Source organism: Jaculus jaculus, chromosome 10 (assembly GCF_020740685.1).
Source record: "Jaculus jaculus isolate mJacJac1 chromosome 10, mJacJac1.mat.Y.cur, whole genome shotgun sequence".
Classification (NCBI taxonomy): Eukaryota; Metazoa; Chordata; class Mammalia; order Rodentia; family Dipodidae; genus Jaculus; species Jaculus jaculus.
Genome location: NC_059111.1, coordinates 77,853,942 through 77,867,784, shown reverse-complemented (window position 1 = coordinate 77,867,784; position 13,843 = coordinate 77,853,942). Strand labels below are relative to the sequence as shown.

The following is a 13,843-nucleotide window of genomic DNA, read 5'->3' as shown; positions in this document are numbered from 1 at the left end:
CTCACAGGAATGACAGTGGCAGGCAGGAGCGTGGTGGAGGATGTGGATCTACCCAGCCTCGCGGAGCAACCACTTCAAGGAAAGTTTCTCACCTCTCGCACTTGAGCCCCAGCAGAGCGTCGTGCCAGGCAGCCCTTGTGTGGCTCTGCGCCTGCGCTGGTGAAGAGCTCCGCCCCCACCACCACGCCCCTCCTTCTGCGCATGTGTCTTCACGTCAATCTTCCGGCAGCACGCTGCGTGTCCACCCCCACCCCCAGTGCGCAGGCGCGGGGAGAGCTGCTGGAGGGCATGGCGGCCGAGGCTGGCGCGCCGCGCTGCTTCGTGTTGGCTGGTGGAGGCGAGAGCAGCGACAGCGAGGATGACGGCTGGGATATTGGGTACCTCGACCGGGCCTCTCAGGTAGAGCTTGGAGGCTTAGTCTTGCGTGCCCCTCGTCTTGGCTTCTCTTGATTTTTGAGGGCAAGGCCCAGCCATGGGAAACCTCTCTTCCTCGCCCATTTCCCCAACTTTACCTCAGGGTCTCAAAATACGGATATTTGCAGCTATGAAGCAAATGATCCGCTAGTTCCACGAGTGTGGTTTCCGTGGGAAGCAGTCCTTTACTCTGCGTGTTAGACGTAGCTCTTGACGAGCCGTGTGAGTCGTCATTGCCTACTTTCTTAATGATGGTTTTTAGGCATGAATTCTTTACAGATTTTGTAGGTTAGCCAAACCAAAGTAAAACAAACCTAAGCAGATATGATTGTTTCTTAATACGGTGAAAATGAAAAGATATGTAACAAGTTTTTAACTTTGTGCTTTTTTGTTTTTAAGAGATTCAAAAGGCCATTACCAATTGAAGAAAAGAATGAAACATTTAAAAAAGCACTGACCACGGGAGATATTTCCTTAGTGAAGGAGCTCCTGGATTCTGGTGAGAGTTAAAAGTAGTGTCAACTGAACAGAGCTCAATTCACTGGTTTTTGATTTTGTTTTGCTTCAGTTGTTTTTCTTATGAAAACAGTGACTGTTATAATGTATAGGTCTGAGTTGACTTGCATTTCTGCCCATTTATTTTCTTCTACCCTCACATTTGGAATACTTACCTAATTTCCTTCCAGCTGTTCTTCCACCTTGTTTAGGAAGTCTGTTCTCACTGACCCTATTCCACTTAGGTCATTCTTTTTTAGATGTTTATTTGGGTGAAAGATGTTTCTCAAGAACTGTTTGTTGTTGTTTTCTTTGACATTTTAAAATATTTATTTACTTATTTGAGAGAGAGAAAGAGGTAGGGAGAGAGAGAGACTGAGAATGGGCACACCAGGGCTCCTAGGCACTGCAAATGAATTCCAGACACATGAGCCACTTTGTGCAGCTGGCTTACGTGGGTACTGGGATATCAAGCCTGGGTTCTCAGGCTTTGCAGGCAAATGCCACAACCACTAAGCCATCTCTACATCCTGGCTTTTTTGTTGTGTTGTTTTGTTAGAATGAGGCCTGATTTAGATATCAAAATAAGTATCTGAATATCTGTTCCAGCTTTATGGCCTACTCATTGTGATTCATTGGGAATATTATTTAAACTTTCAGAGCATCAGTTTCTCCATGTAAAACATTATTAATTTCTTTGGATTAAATTAATATATTTAATTACACAAATTACTGCTATAATAATTAAAATTATTTAAGAGCTAACATGCATTAACTGTCTAAGAGATACAAAATAATCATGCAAAAATGTATAGGATTGTAAACTGCAAAGTTTTTCTTTTATGATTGAGACAATGCATAATTTCACCATGTTCTAATTTAAAAGACATTTTAACTTTGTGAAACCTTCCCCAATACCCCAAAGAGAAAAAAATATTGAGTATGAAAATCTGTCAATGCTACAGGTATTTTACACAAAAGCTAGAAAAAGCAAATCAAAGTCCCAATACATCTATTTATTTGAAGCCTTTTCTACCAAGAAATGCCCTTCAAGAAAAACCTATCTGTGTAAGTTGCTGTGTACATATATTTCACACATATAAAGTGAGGCCTTTTGTCCTTGCTTCTGTTAAGTCTTTGGTGGTGGGGCTCTTAAAAGCTTGTTTTTATATTGGCAGGAATTAGTGTAGATTCCAGCTTTCGATACGGATGGACTCCTCTTATGTATGCTGCTAGCATTGCCAATGTAGAGCTGGTTCGGTTTCTTTTGGACAGAGGTGCTAATGCAAGCTTTGATAAGGGTAAGATGTTTGAGGAAACCTAACTGATTAGGTCTACTGTGATTCTTTGATTTCCAAGCTGTAATTAGGCAAAGTGAAAATAAAGTACTTTGAGCAAAAATGTTCTGTTCATTATATTAGATAAATTATAGACAAAATCAAATTAGAAACATACATGTTTTGAAAAACTCTCTGAGAAGATAAACTTATAACCTGTCATCTTTATAGCAGATTACATTATTATATGCTTTCTAATTGTAGAGGATTCTGGTTATTTTTAAAATAAGATACCTTGCAAGATATATTAAAAAGCTGATAATTTTCTGAAAAACTACCTGAAAATGAAATCAATGGTTATAATTGTAAGCTCTGAGTTATATTTAAGTTATTTTTAAGATAATTTATTAAATCTATATATTTCTGTCTTTGTGAAATAATTTTCATGTAGTAGTATTTCAGTCTTTTTAAAGTAGAAGAAGACATCTACTTTCTATATTGAATTGCTGATTACTTACTGTGTTTTTAATAGGCAGTTGAATTCACTTCACATTGCATGTTTTTAATAGACAGTTGAACTCACTTCATATTTCAAGTATAAATTTTGTTTCAGAATTAATTCTTGTGTTAATTTTGTATCTACATTAAATAATTTTATTAATATACTTTATCTAAAAAAAAATCTTCAAGAATTGTCAAATACAGCTGGGCATGGTGGTGCATGCCTTTAATCCCAGCTCTCAGGAGGCAGGGGTAGGAGGATCGCTGTGAGTTCAAAGCCACCCTAAGACTCCATAGTGAATTTCAGGTCATCCTGGGCTAGAGTGAGACCCTACCTCGAAAAACAAGCAAAAAAAAAAAAAAAAGAATTGTCTAATAGGTAATAAGATGTGAAAGCACAGACTATAGATCATTATGTTCTAACCAAGAGTTCAAGGTAAATGTTAACCCATGAAAACTACTCATATACAGGCAGTGTAGCTACACAAGAGTCCATGTGCCTAGCCATTTTCTACTTACTTAAAAAATTGGGAATAGAGGAAAAAAATTAAGAAATGAAATGTACATATACCTTAGCAATGCAAGAGATCTCTTCCTCATGTTTTAATGAGATTTGCTAAGAGTGACAGATGTAGGAAGAGATTATAGAATATTTAATACAATAACTACTTAGGATAGTAAATAATTAAATTGCAGATTCTTCTTAATGTGAAAAGATTTTTTTCTTTTTTATTCACTGTAGATAAGCTAACTGTTTTGATAACTGCATGTTCTGCTCATGGCTCAGAGGAACAGGTCTTGAAGTGTGTAGAGCTGCTGCTTTCACGAAATGCTGATCCAAATGTTGCTTGTAGGTAAGAGCCTGTATTAGTCAGGGTTCTCTAGAGGAACAGAACCCATAGAATGAATTGTATTAAAAGGGAATTTATTGGATTAGTTTACAACAATCCAACAATAGCCTATTATAGGCCTGAGGGTTAAGGAACCATGTAGCTGCTCAGTCCTTAGAGCTGGATGCCTCAGCATTCCCAATCTGGCACTGAAGGCCTGGAGGTGTCCTGGAGAGATGCTGCTCTTCAGTTTACTCTGGTCTTCAGTCCACACTGGAAAGCATCAAACAGCAAGGAGCAAGCAGCACCTGCAGCCAGGTGGGAGAAGAGGAGGATGCTATTCTTCCCAGAGCTTCTTTAGATAAAGCCTCCCCTCCAAGAGGGGCCTTTCACTCTGGGGGAAGGGCTCACCCTGGGGGAAGGATTCCTCCTTTAGTTAATCTTCCTGGAAGCAACCTCAGAGGCACACTTGTGAGGAATGTCTTTGATTTCCTAAACAGATCAAGTTGACACACATTTAACCATCACAGAGCCTGTCTGTTGAAAAAAAATGTTAAAGATATAATGTTTAAGGTATATTTCTGTATCATTCTTTTACTTGGTAGAACAATTTTTAAAAATTGGTTTATTTTTATTTATTTATTTGAGAATGACAGGCAGAGAAAGAGGCGGAGAGAGAGAGAATGGGCACACCAGGGCTTCAAGCCGCTGCAGACGAATTCCAGATGCATGTGCCCCCTTATACATCTGGCTAACGTGGGTCCTGGGGAATCAAGCCTCGAACTGGGGTCCTTAGGCTTCACAGGCAAGCACTTAACCACTAAGCCATCTCTCCAGCCCAGAACAATTTTTTAAATCAAGAATATTGTTTACTTGGCCAAATAGTTGGTGAATGAGCAGGTCAAAAGGTTACAATTCTAACTGTCTAACAGAGGAAAGAGATAACATGAAGGTAATAATTCAACTTGTAATTTTTTAGAGGAATCTTATAAGAATTTGTAAGTAGTTGGAAAAAATAACACTACATTATGATCGAGTAAAGCCACTTAAGTGTTTTCTCCATATAAGACTAAACATCATCACACAAATACTAATAAAAGTGTTTCTATTTTCGTAAGATTTTCACCTTTTAGCTATGTAATAACATACATGTAATAGCGCTGGACATTAAATGTATTTATACATCTCTCCATAATTCAGTAGTAAGACAGATTGCTTAAAATTTCTATCACATTGACTTCCATCTTGTCTGTCTCTGTCTTCTATTCCATCTTCTCCAACTTAATTATTAAATATATTTTTTGTTTTAGCTAATCTTCAAAATGAAAAACTAATATTTTGTGTCATAGAAATGTCCAGTGTAAATAGACTTATTATTGGTAATAGTTCAAATAATTATCACCTATTACCTCATATGTAGTATCATTATGCTTGGCTTAGAATTTTCTTCCTAATTTAGTTTATTATCTATAATACTGTACTAGCAGCTGGGGAACAACTGTAAGGGTTTACCTAATTTCTAAATCTTTGATAAAATAAAGATTTTTATCTTATAGTAGTGTTTCTCAAGCAAGAATCATTTGCCTCGCATATGGCATTTGCCAATTTCTAAAGATATGTATGTGCCAGTCCAGTGTACATATATGTGCAAGTGTGTCCAGATCAGTAAACAATCTTGGTTGTTATGCCTCTCAGGCATTGTCCATCTGTGTTTGAGATTAGAGTTCACCAATTAGGGTAGACTGGCTGGCCAGCGAACTCTAGGCACAAAACTGTTTCCACATCCTCTGGGATTATAGGTGTGAAGATCACACCTGAAGTTTACATGGGTTCTCGCATTGCCATCAGGTTCTCATGCTTTTTCATATCAAGTACTTTAACCAACTGAACAATCTCCCCATACCTTCTAAAGATATCTTTATTTTCACTCCTGAAAGATGTCCCTAGTATTTCATGGACAGGGCTAGGGATACTGCTACATCCATCCTATCCTACAACTCATGACCCTCCTGCCTCAGTTTCCTGAGTGCTGGGATTTATATCCATGTGTCACCAAGTCTAGCTACTACTTATGTTGTACTAATAATGTGAAATAGAGAACATCAAACAAAAATAATTTTCCATTGAACCCACAGAGGCAATTATCTTAGGTCACTTTTAAAGGTAGAAATCCAAATGGCAGCACTCATAAAAATTTACTTCAACTAGGTGTTCTAAAAACCTGCCTCAATTTCAAAGTACAACTAGATTCAAAAGTTATTCCTAAGAGTTATACCATAAACCACAGAATTAATTCTTATAAATTGATGTGCTAAAAATGTACAGATATTATCCCTTTTTAAAATCTTTTTTTTAAATAGTGGTTATCTATACATCTTGCCATTTCTCACACTAGGTCAGACATACTTAACTTTAGCACTACTTATATTTTGGGAATGATAAATTCTTTGTCTGGTGGGGCTGTCTACAGAGTCTACAGCTGGTTTTTGTTCGTATGTTTGTTGCCCTGAGTTCTGATAATACACTTTAGGCATGTTTCATTCATAAAGGAGGAAATTGTTTTCTAGTTCTTCACAGAAGTCTTAAACCCTTACTCTTTTGGAAGTTGCCCTTAATTTTTTTTACTAAATAAATGAAATTACCATTTGAAGGTGAATATTTAATATTACATTTTACATAGATTAAAAGAGCAATTCTTAGTTACTTGATGTTTCTGTTGCTCTTCAATTTTGTAACTAAATGTCCAGATTTACTACCAGTTAGATTCCTAAGTGTCAGTTTTTCTAAAAATGTCATAGTTCTTCAGAATGTTTCTTCTGTTTTGTCTTAAAAATAGCAAATAAAAAATTAATGCAATAGGGCTGGAGAGATGGCTTAGTGGTTAAGTGCTTGCCTGTAAAGCCGAAAGACCCCCTTTTGAGGCTCGATTCCCCAGGACCCACGTTAGCCAGATGCACAAAGGGGCACACGCATCTGGAGGTCATTTGCAGTGGCTGGAAGCCCTGGCGTGCCCATATTCTCTCTCTCTCTCTCTCTCTCTCTCTCTCTCTCTCCTCTCTCTCTCCCTCCCTCCCTCCCTCCCTCCCTCCCCTCCTCTTCCTCCTCTGTCTCACTCTCAAACAAATAAAAATAAACAAAAGCTAATTCAATATCATTAAGATATACCCATCATGATATCATGAAAGCATCTTCTAAATTTTGAATGTTTGCCTTAGTTCTGGAACAGTTTTATCTAGTGCCTTTCCAAATATTACCTCTACCTTATTATTTAGTTCCTCAGGGCCACTAATTGTAGTGTCTCCATTAGACCTGGTCAATGTTTTTCCTTATTGTTGTTGTTTTCATTTTTCATCCTTATGTTGCACGATGCTGCATTTTAACTAATAGTATTTGATCTTCCTTTTGTGTGTGTGTGTGTGTGTGTGTGTGTGTGTGTGTGTGTGTGTGTGTTGCTAGAGATAGAACTTAGGGATTTATACATGCTAGGAAAGCAAGAGCTCTACCAATGAGCAGCATTTCCCAGTCCTGATGATTTGTTTTTATTGTTTTGTTTTGTTTTGTTTTGTTTTTTGAGTTAGAGTCTCATAGTCGAGACTCACCTGGAACTCTTTAGTCATAGGTTAGCCTCCAACTCACAGTGATCCTCCTACCTCTGTCACCTGAGTGCTGTGATTAATGGAATGTACCCCTGCACTTGGCTCTCTGATATTTTTTGGTTTACTAAATCTCATTTTACTTTCTAATCTGTTGTTAACTTCATCACCTCAATTAAATTCTAGAGATTTCTTACTCCTTTTTAAGATTGCATTGTCACTTTTTATAATGTTAGGTTCTTTGAAAATATTTTCAAGCTCTAAATGAAAGCTTTAATTTGATAAACATATCATCTAAGTGAAACAATGTCCAGAATCTTTGAGAGCTTGTTTCTGTTAGTAATATTTCTCATGCTTCTTATCAATGACTAGGTGCTAGTCATTAGATTTACAAGCATACTATGGGAAGAACAGGAAGCCTATACTGATCTATCAGAGAAAATTCTGTTTATATCTAAAAGGTGATTGGGAAATTATAAGTTCAAGAACCATGCACTAGGGCTAGAAAGATTGCTTAGCAGTTAGGGAACTTGCCTACAAAGCCAAAGGGCCCATGTTCCGTTCCCCAAGACCCACATAAAGCCAATGTACAAGGTGGCACATGCATCTGAAATTCATTTGCAGTGGCTGGAGGCCCTGGCACACCCATTCCCTCTCTCTCCCTCTTTCTTTCTTTCTTTCTCTCTCTCTCTTTCTCCTCCTCTCCCTTTCTCAAGTTAATTAATTAATTAATTAAACATTGAGGAAAAGAAAGAACCATGCCACCTTTCTTAAATTTGAGATTGGGGTTCCCTAAACTATATTGGAGCCATGAATATGAAGGCTTGTTCTTATCCTAAAGATGTAGCCCCTCTACTCCCGGCTCAATTCATCACAAGTATGGTTTCTCAAGCTCTTTATCATGGGTTTTTAATTTAGTTCCTTCTATTCGGTGCCCTTTTTTTCACTGACTTCTGAATTAACAAATGCCTTCAAGGCAAAAAGCAATGGTGAATGTTAACTTGGCATCTTTGGCTTTTTTTAAATTATTTGTTATTAATTTTTTTAGAGGTAAGGTCTCATTCTAGTCCAAGCTGACTAGGTAGTCTCAGGGTGGCCTTGATCGCATGGCAATCCTCCTATCTCTGCCTCCCAAGTGCTGGGATTAAAGATATGCACTACCACACCCACCCATCTCTGGTCTTTTGACTTGATGTTTATATTTTAAAGAAATTAATATTTCTGATAAAGTTGTTTTAAATGCCTTCACCGTTTTGGTCCATGTATCTAGTTTTCCATTTGTAGAGGTAGAAATAAGAACCTTCTAAATTTTTTAATTGCCTGTATATTTATAGTTGCTTTTTTAGCTCTGAATTTCTTTGTTTTTCATTCAGATTTTTAAACATTTTGTCTAAAATAGCATTAATTTAACTTTTTATTTAAAAAAATTCCATGTTGGTACATACAGACCTACCTTGTTCTTTTATTATGTTTTTCTAATTGTAGAGTTTCAGATTCCTTTCTGTGAGACTAAGGTAAAGAAGTAGCAATTTGTAAGCCATTTTTAACTTTAGCTTTCTAGGAGACAGATTACCTCCTAAGCCTCTCTAAAATACTGCTACTGAAGTCCTGTGACTGGCAAATAAGGGAATTTATAATACTTCATTGGTTTTGACTTGAGAGTTGGGGAAGGTAAGGATGTTTCATTTGTTTCTTTTTAAAAGAAACATTTGCAGAATGTTTGTTGTATAGCAGAAGTTTACTGTGTAGTAGGCACTATATTGATTGATTTTAAATGTTATCTGAAATATCCTTACAACTTTGTAATAAGTAGAATTGACAGTTTTATTGGTAGAGTAATAAACCCTTTAAAATTATGCATAACATTTTTGTTTTTAGAATTTTCAAGATTTTTTTTCTATTGTGCTGTAACTTTTTCATATACATATACATATGTACATATATACATATACATATATACACACACACACATATATATATATATATATATGTATGTAAGCTGGGTATGATGGCTTACATCCTTAATCCCACCACTCAGAAGGCTGATGTAGGAGGATGACTATTAAATCAAGGCCAGCCAGGGCCTAGAGTGAGTTCCAGGACAGCCTGGACTAGAATGACACCCTATCTTTAAAAAAACAAAACATTTATATATAGAAGGTACTTTTATCTGAAAAGGAGTGTGCTAAATTTAGATTATTCAGCCACAAGTTAAGATTTTTATAAAATTATATGGCATTTTAATTTCAGTAGATGTTTTATTACCCTTGATAAAATAGAACACATTAACTAATGCTCAAGGTTTTGACGTAATCATCATGGGGTTAAGAACTTGTTGAACATTACTGACTTATTTTATTGAACAGAAGAAACCCTGGGAAAATTTTTGCTTTGTTTCTCAGACTATAAATTTAGATGTAAATGACAGTGGAGCAGCTTCATAGACTGAACGTAGCATTGACTTACAGTGTTACCTTGCTTTGTAGTTATAGGGAAATGTGTGATATATCTTCTGCATGCAAACAGATATTACATAAACTTTCACTTGCAAAAATATTTTAACATAGTTTAGATAACATTGCTAGAAATTGCCATTAATTTGTGATTTTTAAATGATACATCTATTTTTCCTTACCAAATTTCACACAGGACATTTTTCTTGGCATAGCATCCTCATCCGTAATCTTATGACAAACTAGCATATTTGCTGTTAAACTCATTGATTAACTTCTTAAGTTCTTTAATTCTATTTTTTAACTTTATAGTTTCTAATTGTTTCTTTTTTTCCTAAATTTCAGGTCAGTTGATACATTTTTCTTCTCATCTTCTGGTTTTTTTTTTTAATATACTAATCAAAATTACTTCAAAGTATATTTTTGATTGTAGGGGAATAAAAATAAACCTATGCATCTGATTTGGATATCTATTTTCTCTCTTGATCACTTTCGCCTTCGCTTAGTAATTTTTTCATAGATGCTGGATATTATATATATTTGCTTCTGGTCTGTTTGCTTTCATAAAATATGTCATTTATTTTGACTGGTAGTTAGAGTAAGAACTTTCCCTCTTAGAACTGCTTTAGCCATCCAACAATTTCACTAAGTTGTACTTTCATTTTCACTTGATTCTAGGAATGTTCAAATTTCCTATCTTATTTCTTTAGTAGCCCAATGGTCATTCAAGAGTGCATTATTCAGTCTCCAAGTATTTGGGTAGTTTTCTGTGAATTTCTTGCTGTTGATTTTTTTTTAATTATTTATTTATTTATTTGAGAGCAACGGACACAGAGAGAAAGACAGATAGAGGGAGAGAGAGAGAATGGGCGCGCCAGGGCTTCCAGCCTCTGCAAACGAACTCCAGACGCGTGCGCCCCCTTGTGCATCTGCCTATCGTGGGACCTGGGGAACCGAGCCTCGAACTGGGGTCCTTAGGCTTCACAGGCAAGCGCTTAACCGCCAAGCCATCTCTCCAGCCCTCTTGCTGTTGATTTTTAACTGTATGCTCTGATAAGCTATAAGAATATTTGATTCTCTTGTATTTACTAAGACTTGCTTTGTATCTGATAAACTATAAGAATATTTGATTCTTTTGCATTTGCTAAGACTTGTTTGTGACCACGAATGTGATCTATTTTCAAGGTTTTGTGTGCTGCTCAGAAGATTTTGTGTATTCTCTATTTGTTAGATGAAATATTCTGTATTTGTTAAACAAACCCATTTGACCTGTTGACTTCACTTTAGTAGGATGCCGTGTTTGTGTACCAGAGGCCTCTGCTGGCCAAATTTAGGTTGCCGTCTGCTAGACCAGTTATCTCACCTTACTGAAACAAGGATTGCTCCCCCCGCAGATAGCTAATGCAGCTGGTGGTATCTCCCAAGAGCAATGGGACTGTGGCTGCACTGAGATCTGTACTATTGGAAGACCTACCTTCTTTGGACTTTGGAGACCTTTGAAGTATTTATTAGTCACTTTGCTATAGGGATACATTTGAGAGTTCTCAGGGTCTTCAGCAGTGGACAGCAGATTGGTGGCTTTAGAGGTTGATCCATCTGACCTCAGGCTGCCAAACTGCTAATCTCTTGTTCAGACCTGCTCCTGGCCACTGAGTGCAGGAGCCTCCTGTAGCTTGTACTTTGCAGTTTGTCAGTAATTCACAGTGGCCTCCAGGACTGTTCCTCATCCTGGGGCTGTGGCAAGTTGTTTGTTTGGCTCCCTTGACTTAACTTTGTTCCCTATTATCAGGCCCCATAGATCAATTTTAAACAATAGGTTCCTTTTCAGGATGGTGCTCTGCCACCACCCTCTGAGTCATATGGAATGATTAAATGGGATTTCTTCATCGCTGTCTCACCAGTCTCCACAAAATGATGTGAGGCTTGTGAAGCCTGTGGGCTTGTACTGAGGATAGGACTGCCAGCCTCTTTTCACCTGGCTGCCTGGCTTACCTTTTAGATGATGCTTCTGCTTCCCCTCCACACACCAGGGAGCCATGTCACTGGGACTGTGTTCTGCATGGCATCTTCTTTTCATTGTTATCACCTGTCTTTTTCTTTGTACTTTTATGTGTCTTTTCAGTAACTTTGTGGATTTCCAATGCTCTTCCTATGTCTCTCTTTGGAAGAGTTTGTTCTTTCATGCGCTGACTTCTAAACTAGATAACACAGAGACACATTCCAGTTTGCTATTTAATTAAGCATCCCACTTTTTAATTTTATGTTAAAAATATTTTTAAATTGGCATATATTTATTATACATGGTACAGGCTTTTCATGCCTTTTTTTTTTTTTTTGAGGTAGGGTTTCACTCTTGTCTAGGCAATTCACTATGTACTCTCAGGGTGTCCTCGAACTCATGGTAATCCTACCTCTGCCTTCAGAGTGCTAGGATTAAAGGCGTGCACCACCATGCCCAGCCTCATGCCTTTTTATATAAAGTGTATATTGTACTCTGAGTATATGACCCCCATAACTGCACTTTTGCATCCCTTTAATTCATTAGTCATTCCCCTAGTGTGTTACCAAAGATAAAACAAGCAGTTAATCCTTAGTACAAAGAAGTGATTAGTACAGCATTGTTAAAGAATATTCCTATCAAGTTGAGTTTTGCTTCATCTTTTCTTTGTATGCCCTCTAGTGGAAATTTTCTTGAAATGAAAATAACCAGAAATAAGACTGGTGAAGAGAGCTTTGTCACCCAGAAAAATAATTTGTTACATAATGTACAGAGACTTATCCTTTTTAACTAACTCTTAACTTTTTTAGTGTTAGAGATTTGAAGAAGACATTTCGTCCTATTAGTGAGAAAGCTCCATATCAGTATTCAGCTGTGCTCATTTGAACAAAAAGAAACTCACCAAGTTGTATTAATGCTCATGTTCTAACCAGCTTATATTTTTGATATGTTGGCACTAGTACTAGGCATTTGAATGAAAACTTCCCATCCACTTACATCATGAACACTTTCTACATTTGTAAGAAATAGCTTCAGAGAAACATTATTAAATTCCATACAAATAAAACCTTTTCTTCTTTTTCCTGTGTTTTATTTTAACTGATACTGCTTAATACCAGGCATTAAGGAATGAATAAAAGACCTGATAATAAGTTGCTTACTAAAATACTTACAAAAATACATTGAAAAATACTTTAATTTTTTAAATCATTTATTTATTTGTTTGCAAGCAGAGAGAAAGGGGAAGAGAGACAGAGAGAATGGGCATGCCAGGGCCTCCAGCTGCTGGAAGCAAACTCCAGATTCATGTGTCACTTTGTGCATCTGGCTTTCCATGAGTACTGGGAAATTGAACTGAGGTCGGTAGCCTTTGCAGGCATGCACCTTAACCATTAAGCAATCTCTCTAGCTCTGAAAAACACTTTTTGACTGAAATATGTATGAATAAAAAATTACTTAATACTACTTGTAAACTTAACTAGTTTTTATTAAACACTTAATGCTTGCTAAGCAGTAGGAAATAAAAATGGAAATCTATTCCTAAAGAATTTCATAATACAGTAGTAAGATAAGAGGTGTTAGAGAATGTCTACAAACAGAAAGAAATTTTAACTGAGACACAGGTGACAAATGAAAGTTTCTAGAAGTTTTTCTCCCAAACTTAGTCCTGTGAGGGTTTTTTTTTGTTGGGGGGAGGGGAGCATATTCACATGTGTGAGTGTGGACACATGCATGTGGCAGTCACAGGATAACTTTAAGATGTTGATAGATCCTTCTTTGAGGCAGGGTCTTAATGCTGTTTATTGTTGTTTTTACTAGGCTATCTTGTCCCCAACCTTCTAGCAGATTCTCTTTTCTCTCCCTCCCTTCCTGAACAATTAGATGGGTTAAGTTTTCTAATATTATAAAAATACCATATAGTGAATATCTTTTAAACCTTGCTTAGATTTGTGTGTGTGTGTGTGTGTGTGTGTGTGTGTGTGAGAGAGAGAGAGAGAGAGAGAGAGAGAGAGAGAGAGAGAGAGGGAGGAGGGGGGAGAGAGAGGAGAGAGAGAAGTGCACATGTATGTGGAGGCCAGAGGTCCGCATTGGATATCTTCCTTAATCACTCTCTAGCTTATTCTTTGAGGCAAAGTCTCTGACTGAAACTGAATCTCACTTGATTCAGCTAGACTCAGGGATACTCCAGCCTCCCCTTTTCAGTGCTAGGATCACAATGTGCCACCATGTCTTACCTGGGTGCTGAGAATCCAAATTCACATTCTCATGCTCTACATACTGA

The 13,843-nt window shown here is 37.1% G+C and overlaps 1 protein-coding gene across 1 annotated transcript in view; it reads left to right on the top strand.

Moving 5' to 3' along the window:
- The first annotated feature begins 201 nt into the window (after positions 1-201).
- Asz1 (ankyrin repeat, SAM and basic leucine zipper domain containing 1) overlaps positions 202-13,843 on the top strand; it is a 38,571-nt gene continuing 24,929 nt past the window's right edge. The window contains exons 1-4 of the mRNA XM_004658577.2: positions 202-399; positions 814-913; positions 2,088-2,210; positions 3,430-3,541. Of these exons, the coding sequence (XP_004658634.2) occupies positions 202-399; positions 814-913; positions 2,088-2,210; positions 3,430-3,541 (533 nt within the window). The remainder of the gene's footprint in view (positions 400-813; positions 914-2,087; positions 2,211-3,429; positions 3,542-13,843) is intronic.